General features: G+C 38.6%; 1 protein-coding gene across 5 annotated transcripts in view; it reads left to right on the top strand.

The window, feature by feature from the left end:
- NEIL3 (nei like DNA glycosylase 3) overlaps window positions 1-20,651 on the top strand; it is a 50,235-nt gene that overhangs the window by 8,962 nt on the left and 20,622 nt on the right. For all 5 annotated transcript variants that reach the window (XM_027122512.1, XM_027122511.1, XM_027122509.1 and 2 more), the window contains exons 2-6: window positions 182-309; window positions 7,600-7,734; window positions 8,046-8,259; window positions 11,009-11,083; window positions 12,634-12,800. In XM_027122512.1, the coding sequence (XP_026978313.1) occupies window positions 182-309; window positions 7,600-7,734; window positions 8,046-8,259; window positions 11,009-11,083; window positions 12,634-12,800 (719 nt within the window). The remainder of the gene's footprint in view (window positions 1-181; window positions 310-7,599; window positions 7,735-8,045; window positions 8,260-11,008; window positions 11,084-12,633; window positions 12,801-20,651) is intronic.

The raw sequence follows: 20,651 nt of genomic DNA, 5'->3' as shown, positions 1-20,651 counted from the left end.
GACTGCCTAGTAATTTGACAAAATGTATGTAAACAGCTGATTACGTTACTCGACTTGTTGGAGATTATTCTTCTCATTGGATGTACCTGGGCATGAAGTAATATAAAAACCTTAAGAATTAAATTATGATTTTTGTTTCGAGTTTGTGTGTGTTTACATATGTGTATGTATTTTCTCCTAGGCTGCTGCACTGAATAATAATAAAGATTCCAGCCAGAATTTCTTGAGACTGTTTAATGGGCACATTTACAGCGGCGTGGAAACTTTGGGGAAGGAGCTCTTTATGTACTTTGGGCCAAAAGCTTTACGGTAAGGTAAATCTGTACAGTACGTCTTATCTCTCTATGTTTAGAGATGTGTAGAAGGCTTTCCTTGCAGTTTGCTGCATGTCACATTTAAATACATAGAAAGTACTCCATTTTTAAGAGAGCTCTAATACAAGAGGTTGAGATTCTATCATGGAAAGCAATAAGCAGAAGAAGAATAAATTGTGATGTCATCGTTCCTTGGAGGGTTAGTCAATTTATTTCTTTTAAAAAAAGATGACAGTCTGGCAGGGCTTCCCAAGGGATATTAGAGCGTTACAGCTCTGTTTTGCCCCTCCTCAAACTCCCCGGGGTGCTCTTTTCCCTCTAATTTCCACCAAATATTTATTGCATTTAGCGACATTATTCTCTTTATATTTATGACAGCTCCTCATTTGGTTTGAATGTCTCTCTAGATTTTTACATTTTTCTCTCTTCCTTCTTTCTCTAAAGCCTTGTACGGAAAGGGAAACTTATTTATAGATTTCAAAACTTTCCACAGAAGTAACCGGTTCTCTGCTGTCTCACAGTGCTTATGGAAATTCATTGCTAACACATTGGTTGACTTAATGATAAAAATGTCGAAATGTATGTAATCACCTATCTAATTTTTGCAAAACATACAAAAAAAGGCCTGTGGAATAATATGTCTGTCAAATCTGTCTTCTCGGAGTTTAGCCTAATCTGTTGCAAACTGTAAATTTGAATCTTTATTAATGTTTCCTTAAGATATTACACAGTGTTCACCTGCTTAAAAGTTCTGTTACCAGACCCCATGCTTCTAAGTGAAGGTGAATAATGGTTGCAAAGAGATAATATGACTCTGTGATTGTTATTTATTGCATCTCATCTATTGCATGTTTAGAGTACTTCAGACTTTATGTGATTGCTTTTCCTTTGACGTGGTCTCTTCATTGTCAGCAGCTGCTGTCCCTGGACAGCGTTGTCCCTTCATGGTTTTTCTCAGCCTGGAATTGATAACATCAGCACCCGCCTCCCGGTTCAGGCAGCAGTGATCTACTGCAGGCTGCATTATTGTGGTAATAGATTGATTGATGTGATTGAAAATTCTTTGCTCCAAACAGAGTAGGACACAATGGGATCCATGTAAGATAGTTGAAAACATTGATATGTCATTGATTCTCTGTTGTGAGGTGCAGATTTATTTCTATAGCACGAGAGGGAGGTTTTTACCAAGTGTTCTCCACCAGACTGATAAGGGGGGAATCATTTCTCAGTGCAGAGCTGTCAGCAAGTGTTCCATGAAGTTCTAAACAAGGGCAGCTGTTTCCTCAAACTAAGTAGCTAGTACCATCCCTGGCGAGTATGTGTCTCAGTACATGGATGGAGACCAGTGTGATTCCTATGGCCTTGACTGCCATGTGATGTAACAGTTGAAGGTCATTGGCAGATCAGCTGTTTGAATATGAAGTTAACAACCTAAAATCACCTGTATTCCCTTTCACAATTTAACGTAAGTTAGGAAAATGCTCTCCTAACCTGTGCTTCTTGGGAGGATGGATGACAGTGTCAGAGAAATGGGGTCCTGTGTAAGGCTGCAGGTCTGTGAGCGTGAGATAGAAATGTAGTCTTCATTTCTGACCTCTGTTTCCTCCCCACCAGGCTGGTCTGCTCTTTAGAAAGCTGATAGTAGGAAACATGCTTAATGATCACAGTTTTCCCTCAATAGGCAGCTTCTCACAACTCAAATTGCCCATGGATTTAGTACATTTATAGGCCAGGCCATGAATCTTCCTGGGATTCGTTTGTTAATGAAAGTAGAATACAGGCCTAGCCCTCTGGAAGAGGATCTGCCATGTAAAATCCACACTTCAGAAAGATACAAATTAGACAGTGACTGTTTCTGTTGCTAAAAGATGTATCAGAGTGCTCAGAATAGTGCCAGAAAACAATAAAAATGATTTGGTATACATTTATTTTAGGAGCGCAGATGTGGTGTTAGGTGTGATTAATACCTATACTCTTTCTGAACACTTTACAGAAGCTCTTCATCTGTCAACAAAAAAAGAGTCATGTTTAATTTTTTGTTAAATATGTATCAAATACTCATTAGACCAAACTGAGAAACAATGAACAAACAAGAATAAATTTATACCTTCACAATCCCACTACCAAATAGAATCTCTATTAACCATGAGTGCATGTGTTGCCGGTACTATGTGTGCATGTATTTGTAACTCTGTTCACCCAGACATGCCCATCCTACAAGCTGCTATTTTCAGTCAAAATGAACGCAGCTTATATCGTGAACTTTTATATATATATATATATATATATATTTTTTTTTTTTTTTAAATGAATATCTTTTCTAAAACACTTTGGTGTTTCCAACTTATGGTTTATGTGACTCCCATTGTTTGCAATTACATGCATACTCAGAGACCAGAAACTGTATCTGAAATATTTTGGAGGCTTTGCCATTTTAGTGAAGCATTATACATAATCAATTTTGTAATTTATTGGAGCTTGAGTGATATGATCCTCTAAAGAGAAATGCAAGAGATAATGTGACAGTTCTTTCTGGTTTGCTGAAAGGTCTTTAAGGAATCCATGATACATATGCTACTTATAAGAGGGTTTTAGAGCTTAAACATAGTTTTGTAATCTGTCACATAACATGTTAGGAAAAGTTGGAGTGTGATAAGGACTCCAAATGAAATTTTATACTTGAGAGTAGTGAATACCTACTGTTTGTCCAACATGCGCACTTATCTTTTGGGGACAGCATTTCCTCTGGAAACTGATCATCTGGTCACAATAACCAAAGAATTCAAGTTGAATCTAGCATAATCTTACTTAACTTTCTCTCCCACGTAGTCGGTTGGGTCAGCCCAAGTTCTTCTGTGAACTTTCTCAGCTGGAGCCGAGGCAGATTAGGCTCTCGGTGATGGAGGAAAGCTGGGGCTGTGAGGCCTTAAGACTTGTAGGTGGCCGTTGGCTTGTCCAGAAAGACAAGGTGATGGAAAATACAGCCAGCCTCCATAAAGCAGAGAGAATCCCAGAGGCATTTTAGCCCCCAATTCCCTCTGTTGCTAAGATCCAGCCACATTCTTGCCTTTCCTGCAGTGTGATTCTTCAGCCTTCCTGACTCCATAAGCGACCAAATATCCCTTAATGCCTAAGCTTTTTGAGTTGGGTCTCTGTCACTTGCAATGTAAGAAAACTGACCATTAAAGTAATCTACAGGTGGAAAAATACATATTTTTAATTTCTTAAATAGTAGCTTTTATCTTGTATTTCAATTACCATAATGCTTTCATGCGTAACTGGAGAAAATATGGAAATCTTTACCGCAGTCATTTACGTTCCCTTCTACAACCGACAGCCTACAGGGTCGCTAGTTCTGCCGCTTTCCTTTTCTTGCTTCTTTTCACAGTACACATCATTTTATTGCAGTTTTTCCCATATTTTAAAGTAATATATAAGCCAATTGTAAAACCTTAAGATAGTTCCAAAATATCTAAAGGAAAAAGTAAATACCACCCATAATTACTACTGTTAAAAAGAAAACACTCAACAGTTTTTGTAAATATCATAGATAAAATATAAATTGTATATATAGTTTATATTACATATGCATGAATTATATGATATTGCATGTTATGATTTTTATATAAATAGGAATTTTAATTTATATTTTTCCCTTTTACATAACATGCGTATTGCATTGGTCAACGTCAAAATGTACATTATTATTTTTAACGTGCACAAAGTGTTCTACTCTATGGATGTATCATCATTTTTTTTAGTCAGCTACCTACTGACTACCTACCCTGCATATTCCTGTCCTAAGGGAGTCTCTCCACACTCAGGTCCCCCAGCCCTCCGGTGGCAGACTGCTGTTGCCTGTTACTCAGTGAGAGGTTCGTGATGGGGAAACAGAGGTTCTTGTTTCTTCCAGACCAGCTTTAATTTTGGGCAGGCCCTGAGCATGTGGGCCTCAGGGCTGCAGTTTTCTCAGAGCTGCTGCCCCTCTCCTCCCTAAGGCAGCCGTGCTTCCTTCGCTGTGTGGGTGGCCTTAGGTCAGAGAGTTTCCTCGCTCTCTCCCATGGGACTGGTGCCTGGAGTATCACTGCAGGAGTCTGCACCAAGGTTGATTCCCTGCCTCATGCCTAGAGGCAGATGGCTTTTGCTTGGGCTCGTTCTGAACAGCAGTGCACTTGGCCTGGGCCTGGAGGCAGAAGGGTTTCCTTCCCTCCCCAGTGGCGGACTGCTTGCTTATCCTTGTTACCTGGCACGAGACTTCCTCTGCCTGCAGGTAGTTTCCTGTTACTCCTGTTACTACTCAGCTTTTTGTTTGTACCTCTCTATTGGCTAGAGCATCTTAAAACTTTCTAAGACCTCTGCTTCATGTAAGAGGCATGTTCAAGAAGCAAGGAGACAGGGTTTCATGCAGGCAGGTCCCACGTCACCAAGGGTGGCTCTTCAGGTCCCCTGCCATGACTCACATCTTACTTGTGGGCAGCTAACTTGTGGATGCCTGTGGGAAAGAGCTTACAAGTGAGGGCACACTCTCCTTGTGTCTGGGGCTCCAGAGATTCTAAACCGTCATACTAGCCACACTATTTAAAAGTTTGTTGAAAATATTAGCTGTTTTCTTCTTATCCATTTCTACAGTAGCCGTCTCTTTCTCCCGTACTCTTTCCCAGATGGAATAACTTGTGTGTCTGTTTTTCCACAGAGGGGCTTGTCACTCTTTGGAATTTATTTCACCTGGCTGCCTGCTCAAGAAAATTTAGGATTTTGTAAATACTGTGATTTTTCTCTCCTTCTTAGGGTAGGATCCATATTCACTTTTAGCTTCTATATCCTAAGTAGAAGCAGAACTCCCTTTTTCCTTTTCAACATGGTTAAGACCATATCTTTCTTTTTATAACCTCTTTCTTTGAATTCCCAGCATAAGTTTTACAATCTTTATATTCAACTGTTTTACACGCTAGTATCCATATGACGATTTTGACCACTTGATAATCTTCATAAGCAGTTGCCTCATCTGCATGTGTAGTTGTCATTAATCTGAACCTGTGACAATACTGTCGTTGTTGCTATTTATGTTTGGCTAAGGAGGTTCAGATTATTCTGCTAGTGATAACAGGAAGAATGTGGCTGGTGGTTAAAATAGTATTGGGTCTTATTTATTGATTTGTTTTAGGCAGTTATTTCTAACTAGAGGAATTTTCTTACTATCACTTCAATTTTTAGTTTGAACATAATTTTTATATTAGAATTTTGGTTGCAAGCGACAGAAGCCCAACTTAAACAAGCTTAGTAATTGTTTATTATAAGAATATGGGTGTCTGTTGATACCGGAAGATAATGCAGTCAGGCTTCAGGTAGAACTGGAAGCGAAGACTAAACGCTATGAGGACTGCATTTCCTGATTCTGTTCCCCGCTGAAATCTCCTGTCGTCTGTGTCTCTGCAGACAGGCCTCTCTTGGCTTTTCTGGTGCCCATGTCAGGACACATTACCCTAGACAGCTCCCATGATAGATCTCCCAATCCTAACAAGAAACTGATCTCTCTGTGTCCCAGATAGATTCCTCAGGAAAATGCTGATGAATCCAGCTTGATCCAGGTTTCCATTCCTGAATCAGCTGTGTAAAAGGCATGGGATCAGAGGAAAGGACAGAGGCCACTCCCGGCTGGGCCTAAAGCCCGCGGCGGGCAGGCCGTCATGTTATGCAGAGTGAATGGTCTCAGGTAGCCAGTTGGATTGGGAGTGGGTGGAGCTTGAGAGGATCAAGAGATAGAAATATGACAGTACAGGTATTTACTGTGCCTTGAAAATTTTCATGGTACTGATATGTTTTTCTTAGTTTAAGATAAAGGGTACTTAATAATAAACACAAAATTCATTGGTTTATTGGGGCTCAGTCATCATACATAACATTTTTCTATTTCATAAAAATTCATAAAAATAAAACTTATTATAAAAATAGTTATTTTTATGCACATTTCCCTCTGAATAGATTTATAAGACCAAAAAAGGCATACTTCTTTGATTTGGGGTTCTTACTGGGGCTACTCCTGCATTTGAACTGGGTCTTAACCTTTGAGATTTTATATGTAGATGCAGTTTCATTATGGAAAGGGATTTAGAATCCACTTTAGGAGCCATGCAGCTGAAAAGATTTTAGGTATGATGGCTTCTGGGCATGACAGTTGTACACCTTTCACTGGCGTTGAACCTCCGTAGGCTAAGTTTTGGAGTACTTACAGGCACACATGTTTCCTGTCAAGAACTGTGGGGCATGTAAAATGCATTTATGATTGACAGTAGGGCGCACAGCATTTAAAACCCACATCTTTAAAGTTAGACTGGTTAACCTTGTACAATACTGTAACATGGTGCTTTGGAATTAGAAGCACAGAGCAGTAACGTTTGCTGCCCAAAGAGCCATATTTATTAACTCAACAAAGCTATAAGGAGAAGGGTTTGAAAGGCAGAAAACTATTTCATCTTGAGAGTCATTTCTGATCTTCATCATCAGAAGTCTTGTAAAACCACTTTCTTTTTTTCTTTTTTTTAAAACTGGACATACTAATCAATCCTGTAAAAACTGAAAGGCTATGAATTTTTCATCACTGCACTGTGGCTTTCAAGTTAACCGTAAATATTTACAAGTCCCCTCTTCCCAATACATACAAAGGTAGAAGGAAACTAAAAGAATTGAAGACAATAGCATTTTGACTTGTTCTCTTTTCTTTTAATATGAAAGATTTTGCAAAAATTTGTTTCACTGTGTTATCCCAAAGCAGGGGGGTAGAAAAGAGTAAGTGTCTTAAACTATAGATCTCATTCTGGAATAGGTAAACATTTCCAATATACTGTAGCTAGAAGTAAGGAATGTGAATGTTGGTGGCTTTGTAGAATTCATAAAAACACCAACTATAGGCAATTTAAATTTAGCCTTATCTCACCCCAAGCCTTTGAATCAGAGAAAAAGCTGAGAGACAGTAGACTGTGGTGTGAATAAAAGGTACCTCATCTGACAAGAAAAGAGAACAGGGGTGTGTTTTCTTGGGCTTACTATCAGGGCCTTATTATTTCTCTAGGAACTTATTTTCTTTGTGAGTTGAACTTATTTTCTTTGTGAGTTTTATAAGGATACAAAGCCATTAACAAAAATACGACATTAGCTATCACTTTGTGCCCTTGAAGTGTCTATTGTGACTAACGTTTGTTTGCTTATATTCCAAAAAGTGAAGGAACAAAAATTTCTTGCATGATATACTTACTGCCGCTCAAAGATGGGTTTGCTTTTGTTCTAGGATTCATTTTGGAATGAAAGGCTTCCTCGTGATTAATCCAGTTAAGTCTAAAAATAAAAATGGACTTCCTCCTGTTTTTGAAGTACAGCTCACCAAAGATCTGATTTGTTTCTTTGACTCATCAGTAGAAATCAGGTAAAAGATTGAATTAAAAATTGCTTCAGCTGCAAAACTGCAAAGTTGGCCCTGCAGTTGGGTTTGGGAATGTCACATATGAAAATAAATAAATAAACAAAAATTTTAAAAGTAGTTTATAACTGATAAAACGTCATTTTAAAAGATTCTTCAAATAACATGTTTTGTTAGGGTCGTCATTGTTTGGCTATGTAACTCTTATAAGCTGGTTAACATAAAGTGTTTATGTTTATATCAAAGATCATTTTAAATGACACTTTGTGAATTGTAACCAGGCACATGATTAATGTGTTTTCTATTCCTTTCTATAGAAACTCAGCAGAAAGCCAACAGAGAATAAGAATGATGGAAGAATTAGATGTATGTTCACCTAACTTTAGTTTCCCAAGAGCAGAAAGTGAAGTGAAAAAGCAGAGAGGACGGATGCTATGTGACGTGTTAATGGATCAGAAAGTGTTACCCGGCGTGGGAAACATCATCAAAAATGAAGCTCTCTTTGACAGTGGTCTCCATCCCGCTGTTAAAGTAGGTGTTAAGTAGTTTTTAAATGATTTCTATATTTTTAAATACTGTGAAGGGACCAACGTGGAACACTTAAATCGGCATGGCAGTAACACATTCTCCCCAGACAGACTTCCGGGGTCTTCGCTCACGCCAGCTTCTCCGTGAGGCCAACCCTGGCCTCTCTTTTAAAAATTGCTGTGTGCATCCCTGCCACCCACTGCTTCCTCCCAGGCTTCCATAACTTGCTTGCTTTTTATTTTTCTCCACACCACTGATCACCTGATACTTACCTGTTATATACATTGTTTAGGATCTGACTTCTGCTAGAACACAGTCCCTTAGGAGGAAGGTGTCTGTTTGGTTCGTTGATGTATCCAAGTATCTAGAATACAGTGTCTGGCATTTGGAAGGCATTAAAGAAATATTTGTTGAATGTATGAAAGAGCGAAGCTCACAACTTTCTTTTACTATCTGGCATATTAAATTCACACTCTACACACACTCATATATTCCTGTTTGTACCTGTTCATGACATTAGAAAATGCTGTTTTGGTGGAATGGTAAGAATGGAAGTCAGGTAGCAGAGAATAAGGAATAAGTGATTGGTGAGAAAATGGAAACAAAACTTAGAGTGATTGTTAAAATAGCTTAGATTGGAACAAAGGGAAAATATTAGACTGCTGGATGGAGAAGTTGGGACAAGAACTGGATTTTTAGGGTTTTTTTTTTCTTGTTCTTCAACTGGAGTGACATGAACTTATTTATATGTTGGGAAAAAAAACCAAACTGGCCGAGAGGGAGAGGTTAAAATTGTAAAAAAAAGGAACGGTGATTAATAGGACCAAGTTGTAAGAAGGTCAGAGCGGTTAGAACTCAAAACCAGGTGGAAGGATACATATATTTTAGTTTCCAGGGAAGAAAGCTACATTAGGGCTTTTATCCAGACCCAAATAGTGTCTATTAACTAAACCATCTTTTACGTGATTCCAGAGGTACCTGTTTATTTTGTGTAATTGCTTCCCAGAGAGTTTTTATAAAATTCAGATCAGTAGGAAATAAGTTTTCAAAGAAACCAGTTAATAATTGTTGTAGGTTTGGTTCTGTTTTTTGACACTTGGAACCTGCTTGTCAAATTTCTGTAATATGGGAATAATGAGACGGAATTTTAACACTAATGAGCTTATGAACTTTTTAAAATCATCTAGAACTCTATGGAAAATGTTTTTGAAAAAAGTACCCAGAGTGTCGTTAACCAGAACATTGTTGTTACCTTTGATAAACTGACAATTTACTTTTTATCAGTACATCCAGCCGGCCGTAGTGCGTGAGGGGGTTAAAAATTAATCTTTCTGAAGCTTAGCTATTAGCCCCCTAAAAGCACACGCACAATGATTGAAAAAGTATAATCTAGCCTTTTAAGATGTGACTGAACGTAGTAAGTAAGATGTGGTAAGAAATAAATGAATTTGAGAAGTACATATGTTTTGAACTTTAAATAAATGAAAAAATACTTTTAGAAGGATTATGTTGATTAGATGGTTTTAGATTTTAGAGGCACTGATAAATTTGTTTCTGTTGTATAAAGATATACATATGTATTCATATACACACAACAAAGGTGAGTCTTTAGAATTTCTTCTGGAATTACTATTGAAACTACATGTGCCAAATGATAATGAATTCTGCAAAGGGTGACCCTGAGGTTTATGCTAGGCTGTGTCACAAAAAAATTCTTCAGCAAGGTCTGTTTCTGCGTTCTTCCATGTGTTAACATGTACTTTAATATTAAAGCATGTCTATAAATTCATATCTTTTTAAAGCTTGATAGTGACCTTGGAGAACATCTACTCCTGTACCTGTTTGTCCCTTCTTTCTGGTCTTTTTTTTTTTTTTCCTTCCTTTTTTCTCCTGCAAGACTTTTCAAGGTGGCTGATAGGCAATGCTGGGACTTTGAAGATGTCCAGTACAGAATAGGTATTCAATAAATATTTGAATTTAGAATTAAAGTTTATAAGATGGTATTTTTCTTTTTTGAATTTTTCTAAAATTGAGGTATAGTTAATTGGCAGTGTTGTGTTAGTTTCAACTGTACAGCAGAGTGATTCAGTTATATACATATATGTATTCTTTTTCCGAATCTTTTCCATTATATGTTATTAAAAGATACTGAGGGGACTTCCCTGGCGGTCCAGTGGTTAAGACTTTGCCTTCCAATGCAGGGGGTGCGGGTTCGATCCCTGGTCAGGGAGCTAAGATCCCACGTGCCTCGTGGCCAAAAAAACCAAAACATCAAACAGAAGCAATATTGTAAGAAATTCAATGAAGACTATAAAAATGGTCCACAACAAAAAAATATAAATCTTAAAAAAAAATAAAGATACTGAGTATAGTTCCCCATGCTATACAGTTAGGTCCTTGTTGTTTATCTATTTTCTATGTAGTCGTGTGTATCTATTAATCCCAAAGTCCTAATTTATCTCCCACCCCACCCCCGGCTAGCCCCTTTGGTAACCATAAGTTGTTTTCTATGTCTGTGGGTCTATTTCTGTTTTGTAAATAAGTTCGAGAATGGATGGTATTTTTTATCTGTAGTACCATCACTTAAAAATATACACTGTTAATAACACTGAATAGATATATGAGTTTTAGAAGAGATGCATATATTTCAAATCTATTTCAAGTTCTCTTAGGTAGAACTGGCAAGTGGTATTGTTTTTCTACAATAATGAACAAATTATGAAACTCTCCTGAGTTGTTTTTCTATTTTAAGGTTTGTCAGTTAACAGATGAACAGACACATCACCTTGTGAAAATGATACGTGATTTCAGCCTTCTTTTTTACAGGGTAAGAGCAAAAAATTTTCAACTATGTAAAATGTCAGTTATTTCCCTTTGCACCAGAAATGTCAAGGCTGTATGTAGCCATCTAGTGGTAAGAGCATAGAGGTGCAATAGGGGAGAGTGACATGTTATGGGCATAATTAACACCTTGAAATTAGGTCACAGGTCGGTCCAAACTTGTCTAACTCTAATTATATTAAATTATCTTTACACTAAGTTGGGGGACAGCTATGTTAGCATTTTACTTACTTAGACTCTTGTTCTAATTTTGGATATATAAAAGTAACATATAGGTAGCCTAGAGAGAGATTCAGTACTTTGGGATAAATATAGACTTCAGTTCAATCAGATTTTGCCACTTACCTATCAGTGTGGTTAATGTTATTTAGGTAACTTAACTTAGATTTAGTTTCTTTATCTGTAAAACGGGATAATAATACTTCTCTATCTACCACAGAGACTGTTTTGAGAATAAGTCCTCACTAAACTGTAAATTTTGTAAGTTGTATATATACATATATATGCATATATAGAGTTAAGTAAACACATTTTGCCTTTAAACGAAGTATCATAAATATGTCTTTTTTTCTCTACAGTCCATTTCCTGTATTCAAAATGTTTGTTTTTACTACTGTTAGAAAGTCAGGTATTGTAGGCTTCTTCATTAATTGGCCTGAAGTGTTCATGAGCCTCTTGCTTTGCATACCTGTCCTGAGGATCGATGGCTATTTTAATATTACATATGCTCACTTATTCTTCTAGGGAAAGATGATTACAGATACCTACCCATTTTCTGCTCAGATTAAGATGGGCATTTCAGTACTTTGCTTAAATTAATATGAGTTGTTCCTGTAATTTTCAGCTTCTAATATGATCCACCATATTTCTGGGCTTTTAAATTTTCACACTGCTGATGTAAATCCCTAACATTCTCTTTGTAGGAGCTTTAACTGTATGTGAGTAGAATAAAACTGTGACAGAGAGTATCAGAACTTATGCCAAAACAGAACATGTTCGCTGCTAAGATGGCATTTAAATTTTTCTTTTTCAGTGAGTCTGTAAGATTAAAAACAAAAAAACTGTCCCTTTTCCGGTCAACAAAGAAGATGATCTTGTTAAATGTTTCTCCCTAGGAATAAATTTTTTGACTGTTGAAACAAAGTGAGCAGCTTCGGTGTTCTAAAAATAATCAGATTTAAAGCTAATCTAGTCTTATAACCACATAATTATGTTTAATTATAAAAACCTTAAAGGCATTTTAAATTATAGAACTTTTATATCCCATTTAGATAGGAGGGTAAAGCCATGCAAAGAACAATTTTGAATACTAATAAGTTATACAATAATGACTTAATTATTTCACACAAATCTTATTTGACAAATGTTGCTGAATCTTGTCAATATCTTTTTCTCAAATGAAAGAAAAGATTATGAGGACATATGTATAAACATATGTACATTTTTAACAAATTATTTTTAGAAATGACTTTCAAGAATGTATCTTTCAATACTATTTTGTAGATAACATTGTAATGTTTGTTTGTTTGTTTTTAGTGCCACAAAGCAGGATCTGCTGTCTCTAACCACTATAAGGTTTACAAGCGTCCTAATTGTGGTCAGTGCTGCTGCAAAATAACTGTGTGTCGCTTAGGGGAGAATAAGAGAATGACATATTTCTGTCCTCAGTGTCAGAAGGAAAATGCTCAACATGTCGACATATGGTGAGAAATCTAATTTAAAGTTTACTGTTTGCCCTAATTCTCTAATAAAAACGCTATTAATAAGAGAACATAGTTGAGTAGCTATCAGGCTATTAAGAACAGAACATAACTCACAAGTATTTGAACACTTGGAAGGAAATAGTAAATAATATCATCCAAAAACCAGAATGAGCTGAAGATGACTTACGAGCCTCTTCTGAATTCAGTAGAAAATCTCTAACTTTGATGTTAATATCCAGGCTTTGACTTTCATCTCATTTGTAAAGTGATTACCAGAAGGTGTAGTTTTGTCAATAATTGGGAAAATGCAAGTATTTTCCAAAGTTCTTGCTTTTGAAATAATATTATAAAACATTAGCAAGCTCTCTTTACAAAATTGCAGTCTTCTTGGTGAAATAACCGACTACTTACTAAGCACATGTGTGGTGATTCAGCCAGTGGCTGAGTAAGTCTGTTCCCACTCTGCATTCCAGAGCTGGGAAAGTAACCACAGGATGGGCTCAGGGACCCACTGTGGGATGAACTTGAACTAAAATCCCATTGATCACCTGACCTCCACAAGCCCCTACTCTGACTGGCAGAGCACAGTGGCACTTTTGGGTCTCCTGGAATTAGTGTCAGTTCAGAACAAGTGTCCAGAAGTCCTCAAAGCTTTGACAGTTTCCTTTTCCACAGTGTACTTACCCTGGTAAGAGGCTGTAGGTCTTTTAGGGGAAGGCTGGCTGAAATATTAACAGTATAAAGGAGCTGAACTATATGTGATTACAAGCCAAAATAATCAGTACAGACATGAAGCACATAAAGTGCTACAAAAGTTTGGGGGATGTTAGAAGTTTATAGGTATACAAAAGGTTGGGAAAATCTCATGGAAAAAGTGTAACTTGAAGTTTATTTTAAAGAGATAGGGGGACGGGGTCAAGACGGCGTACTATGAGGATGCGGAATTTCTGTCTTCTCACAGCTAGGGCACCTACCAGGCACTGGTGGGAGACCACAGACACCTAAGGGGACGGGAGGAATCCCCAGCGACCAGTTGTTTCAATTATACTTTTATTTCTCTTAATGTATTTTTTATCATTCAAATTTTATTTTGTTTTTTATTCTTTGATATTGTACTGCTCCTTTTTTTCTTTTTTTTTTTTTAACCACACCATGAAGCTTGTGAGATGTTGGTTCTCAGGCCAGAGGTCGGGACCAAGCTGCTGTGGTGGAAGCTCTGAGTCCAAACCACTGGACTAACAGAGAACCTCAGACCCCAGGGAATATTAATCGGAGTACGGCCTCCCGGAGGTCCTCATCTCAGCACCAAGACCTGGATCTGTCCAACTGCCTGCAAACTCCAATGCTGGACGTCTCAGGCCAAACAACCAGTAAGACAGGAATACAGCACCACCTATCAAAAAGAGGAAACAAACCAAAAAAAAAAGATGAAACCACGGAAAAATATGTTACAGATGAAGGAACAAGGTAAAAACCTACAAGACCAAATAAGTGAAGACGAAATAGGCAACCTATCTGAAAAAGAGTTCAGAGTAATGCTAGTAAAGATGATCCGAAATCTGGGAAACAAATTGGAGAAATTACAAGAAACAATTACCGAGGATCTAGAAGAAATAAAGAGCAAACAAACAGTGATGAACAAAACACTTACTGAAATCAAAAATACTCTAGAAGGAACCAATAGCAGAATAACTGAGGCAGAAGAACAGATAAATGAGCTGGAAGATAAAACGGTGGAAATAACTGCCAGAAAGCAGAAAAGAAAACATAATGAAAAGAATTCAGGACAGTCTCAGAGACCTCTGGGACAACACTAAACGCACCAATGTTCAAATTATAGCGGTCCCAGAAGAAGAAGAGAAAAAAGGGGGGCTGAGAAAATATTTGAAGAGATTACAGTCGAAAACTTCCCTAACATGAGAAAGGAAATAGTCAATCAAGTCCAGGAAACACAGAGAGTACCATACAGGATAAACGCAAAGAGAAACACACCAAGACACATATTAATGAAACTATCAAAAATTAAATTCGAAGAAAAAATATTGAAAGCAGCAAGGGAAAAGCAGCAAATAACATACAAACTATTAGAGCTAATCAATGAATTTGGTAGAGTAGCAGGATACAAAATTAATGCACAGAAATCTCTTGCATTCCTATACACTAATGATGAAAAATCTGAAAGAGAAATTAAGGAAACACTCCCATTTACCACTGCAACAAAAAGAATAAAATACCTAGGAATAAACCTACCTAAGGAGACAAAAGACCTATATGCAGAAATCTATAAGACACTGACGAAAGAAATTAAAGACGATACAAACAGATGGAAAGATATACCATGTTATTGGATTGGAAGAATCAGCATTGTGGAAATGACTATACTACCCAAAGCAATCTACTGATTCAATGCACCCCCTGTCAAACTACCAGTGGCATTTTTCACAGAACTAGAACAAAAAATTTCACAATTTGCATGGAAACACGAAAGACCCCGAATAGCCAAAGCAATCTTGAGAAAGAAAAACAGAGATGGAGGAATCAGGCTCCCTGACTTCAGACTATACTACAAAGTTACAGTAATCAAGACAGTATGGTACTGGCACAAAAACAGAAATATAGATCAATGGAACAGGATAGAAAGCCCAGAGGTAAACCCACGCACGTATCGTCACCTTATGTTTGATAAAGGAGGCAAGAATATACAATGGAGAAAAGACAGCCTCTTCAATAAGTGGTGCTGGGAAAACTGGACAGCTACATGTAAAAGAATTAAATTAGAACACTCCCTAACATCATACACAAAAATAAACTCAAAATGGATTAAAGACCTAAATGTAAGGCCAGACACTATAAAACTCTTAGAGGAAAACATAGGTAGAACAGTCTATAACATCATAGCAAGATCCTTTTTGACCCACCTCCTAGAGAAATGGAAATAAAAACAAAAATAAACAAATGGGACCCAATGAAACTTAAAAGCTTTTGCACATCAAAGGAAATCATAAACAAGATGAAAAGGCAACCCTCAGAATGAGAGAAAATATGTGCAAACGAAGTAGCAGACAAAGGATTAATCTCCAAAATATACAAGCAGCTCATGCAGCTCCATATCAAAAAAACAAAGAACCCAATCCAATAATGGGCAGAAGACCTACATAGACATTTCTTCAAAGAAGGCATACAGATTGCCAACAAACACATGAAAAGATGCTCAGCATCGCTAATCATTAGATGCAAATCAAAACTACAATGAGGTATCACCTCACACCAGTCAGAATGGCCATAATCAAAACATCTACAAACCATAAATGCTGTAGACGGTGTGGAGAAAAGGAAGCCCTCTTGCACTGTTGGTGGGAATGTAAATTCATACAGCCACTATGGAGAACGGTATGGAGGTTCCTTATCTAAAAGTAGAACTACCATATGACCCAGCAATCCCACTACTGGGCATATACCCTGAGAAAATCATAATCAAAAAGAGTCATGGGCTTCCCTGGTGGCGCAGTGGTTGAGTCTGCCTGCCGATGCAGGGGACACGGGTTCGTGCCCCAGTCCGGGAAGATCCCACATGCCGCGGAGCGGCTGGGCCCATGAGCCATGGCTGCTGAGCCTGCGCGTCCGGAGCCTGTGCTCCGCGACGGGAGACGCCACAACAGTGAGAGGCCCGCATACCACAAAAAAAAAAAAGAGTCATGTACCACAAAGTTCATTGCAGCTCTATTTACAATAGCCAGGACATGGAAGTAACCTAAATGTCCATCAACAGATGAATGGATAAAGAAGATGTGGCACATATATACAATGGAATATTACTTGGCCATAAAAAGAAACGAAATGGAGTTATTTGTAGTGAGGTGGATGGACCTAGAGTCTGTCATACAGGGTGAAGTAAGTCAGAAAAAGAAAAACAAATACTGTATGCTAACACATATATATGGAATCTAAAAAAAAAAAAGCTTCTGATGAACCTAGGGTCAGGACAGGAATAAAGATGTAGACGTAGAGAATGGACTTGACATGGGGATGGGGAAGGGTAAGCTGGGACTAAGTGAGAGAGTAACATTGACATATATACAGCACCAAATGTAAAATGGATGGCTAGTCGGAAGCAGCCGCGTAGCACGGGGAGATCAGCTCGGTGCTTTGTGACCACCTAGAAGGGTGGGATAGGGAGGGTGGGAGGGAGATGCCAGAGGGAGGGGATATGGGGATATATGTATGCGTATAGCTGATTCACTTTGTTATACAGCAGAAACTAACACAAGTTTGTAAAGCAATTATACTCCAATAAAGATGTTAAAAAAAAAAAGAATTTTGGCTAAATAAATGAGCAAATAGACATTATTTACTTGGAAAGAAGGAGCATTGCCACAAACCTTGAATCATTGGTGATAACAGTGACAGAGCCAAACGAAGTCTCCAAGTTTGTTAAATAGCAAAAGTTAAGTTTTACAGGTAGGATGGGATCAACTAGTAGGAATCAGTAGTAGTTCTGGAGATGGCTAATGTCTTACCTGAATCAGTAGATGAAGGACTTTTTAATTGATTATAGCATAATTAGGATGGGAACTGAAGAAACAGACGTGAAACTTGTGTAGTGTAATGGGCGAGAGAGGGTTTCCAGTCCTGAGGGTAAGACACTGGAAATGGAGAGAAAAATAGGTACTTTAAAAGAATTTTAATGCCAGCAAGTATTGTGAGAGGTTTGCTATGGAGGATAAAGCAAAGAGTTCCAGGCCCCAAGCCAGAAATTTTCACTTTATAGATGTGGGAAAGACGGGTAGAATGGAAGAGATAAATTAAGTTTTGGATATGTGGACTAGATAGTCCACCTAGGGTGGGAAGTGGGTGGGAGATGATGGCTTGAGTGTTACTACCCGTGTTCTTAGTTGAAGTATTAAAGCAAGATCAGTTCACTGAAAAAGTACATAGCAAAGAACAAAGGAGGAGGGAGGTGCCATCTGGTCTGTGGAGAGCTCAGGGCCCCGGGATGGAGATGGCATGGTCCAGACCCCCATTATGTCTTCATAAATACATCTGCAGCTATCTTTTTTTTTTTTCTCCTTGTTCCTGTGTTTCATTTTGTTCATCACCTTTCGTTATTGATTACTTTACTCTAAACCACACCATATCCCCTTTTTCTCAGCTTCCTCATCCCATTTTACTATCATAGAGATCCGAAATATGTTTAAATAATGTTATATTACACAGATTTATGGGTTTCTTATTTTTAATGTTATAGGTGTACATTTATTTGATCAAAAGTGTATAACACTGGATCTGGAAAATAGAGTACATTCAATATATATTTGTCTACTGAATAAGTGATTAATGTTCCATATGTATTTGTTTTCTGTGAATTGATAGCTTTTGAATTTTTAAAAAATTCTTCCAGATTATCAAGTAAACATGTTATTTATCATAAAAATAAGATCATTGTCAATTCCAAAGGGTTTTTGAAACTAGGATTCAAAGCCTCAAGGGTTCCCTGAAAGAGACTTGGGAGTTACTACGAGTTAGGGAGGCCATGCTGTACTGGAAATGTCCTGGGCCCTGCATTCCCTCCTCCCTCCTGACCTAGTTCTGTTCTGTCTAGGCATCCAGCTCAAGACTCATTGCAAAATAAGTGTATACAAAATAAGACATTTGAAAACCAGTAATATTGGCCCCAGTCTTAGAGATTTCTGTAATTAAGTATATTCAATTCATTTTCTGGATAAGCATTTGAGCACTTTTTATATTGACTAAATTTTTTCACTTTAAAGTCATTTCAAATAAAATTGAGATATGAGAAGCCCAGTAGTAATGATCTAAATTCTTGTGTTCCTTCAGTCACTAAAAGTTTACTTCACCTTTTCCCGAAGTCCTCCCCAGATTTTCCAGTTTTTATTGATCACACCACACTTTGAATACCTATACCAGTTATTGTTGGCTCTCCTTTATATTACTAGCTAGCATAATTTACATGTGTGAGTATTGTTTCCTTAAGGGGAAACTGCATTTTTCTTTGTTTTTTACTAGAGTCTTTATAATTTCTGTTTCACTTTTTCATTTCTGTACTGTTTACTTTCTTTCTTAGGGTCTGCTATATGCCAGGTACTGGGAAAACAAAGAGAACAGCGAATACAGTCACTCGAAGTGCTCAGGGTCTAACGTGGGGGGTCAATAGATCATAAGAAGCCCGTGATGGAAATGCTGCAAAAGGGCACATTTGTGCTAATGGCAGTGGAGGTATAGTATGGATGAGGAAACCTTGAAATCCACCTGGGAAGAACAAAGAAATCTCTCTGAGGAGGTGAAGTTTGAGCTTAGGGTGGGAAGAAATAGGAACTCATCACAGACAAGAGGCCAGAAAGGGATTTCCTGGGAGAGAAAACAGCCCCTGACAAGGTGCATGGGGAAACGCCCTGTGCGCTCAGGAAGCTGCAGGAGAGGAGGGTGTTTTGTTCCTATACGAAGACGTATTTACGTCTCTAGAAGCCATCTAGTTTGGAAATGTGTTGAGAGTTGTTTGCTAGTTAATGAGAATTTAGTGTTGTTTGCAAACCAGTTCTTAAGGCCGAGCTGACCTGGCAGAGATTTTTCAGGGGGATGGAGCAATTATAGGGCATTTGGGAGACGTGAAGAAAATCTGTGGTGGGTTAATCTTGACAGGATAGCCCTGTTTGGGGAAGAGTTTGACTACATAGTTGTCATGTTTAAAAACATAGTTTACAAAGGACTCAAATTTTGACTACAGTGAAAGATACCCAATACAAATTATCTTAAATTAAAATGGGAGTTTATGGATTATGGAGCCAAAATAAATGTTGGGGTAATTTCATAGCATCAATGCAAAAACTATAAAAACCCACATCTCAGGAACTGGAACTCCCAAAGGTGACCTTGCCTGGGCTGCCCACAGATGGAACAAGTGGAAAGAATACAGGCAGGTCTAAGCTGCTTCCTGCTTCACCCTTTCATTTCAAGTCTCATGATAGCAGATTCTCTCTGGTTTCAGCAGGAGAAACACATTCTGGGGGGCTTCCAGGAAGTACTGTGGCTCCCTGACTAAGGGATCAGAGTAGACTGTGGCAACTGACTCAGCTGAAGTAGAATTTGGACGGATTGCTGGGCTTTACCCCGAGTGTGCGATTCACAGGTCTGGGGAGAGGCCTGGACTCTATGACTACCGAGTTCCCACGTGGTGCTGGCGCTGTGAGCCCAAGGACCTTTCTCTGAGAACCACCAGCCTTTGGGTCTCTCTCCCTCAGCTGTCTCTGCCCTGCGCCTCTACCAGGCTGTCTGTGGGTCAGTGGTGGGTGGCGCCTGTGTTGAGTGCACTCGCAGCCCAGGTCATGACGTCCCCTAAGAGGAATGGAGCAGAATCGCTTGTCCTGGAAGTATAGACAGTGCACCTGCTCCCTGTGCCAGGCCGGCACACCGTCCCTGGGCACCGAGCAGGTATGAGCTGGTGCTGGCAGCACGTGGGCCTTGCCCAGAGAGAGCCCCAGGACTGACACCAGCGACAGTGTCCTCAGCGCCCGTGCAGCTGGAGTGACTGCCCCCACTCTGCACCCTGCCACTCCGATCCACAGAGGACAGCACAGCAAGCTGTGGAGGCTTCGTGAGCTTCTAGTAGATTTGCCTCTGCAGCAGAGCCTGCAGGACTTGCTGGTGGACCAGTTATGAGGGTAAGAAGGGTTAAGGACGGCTCACAGGTTTCTGGCCTGATCAACTGAGTGATGGTGATGCCATTTGCTGAGATGTGACAAACTAGCAGAGTTGCGGATGGGGGCAGGAGGTCCTGACTTATTTGTACTAGTTTCCCATGGCTGCCATAACAAGTTACCACTAACCTGACAGCTT

This window comes from Aethalodelphis obliquidens, unplaced genomic scaffold (assembly GCF_003676395.1).
Source record: "Aethalodelphis obliquidens isolate GAN/ISIS:26980383/991018 unplaced genomic scaffold, ASM367639v1 scaffold25, whole genome shotgun sequence".
NCBI classification, from domain to species: Eukaryota; Metazoa; Chordata; class Mammalia; order Artiodactyla; family Delphinidae; genus Aethalodelphis; species Aethalodelphis obliquidens.
The sequence above is the reverse complement of the archived record's forward strand: the minus strand, read 5'-3'. Positions and strand labels throughout refer to the sequence as shown.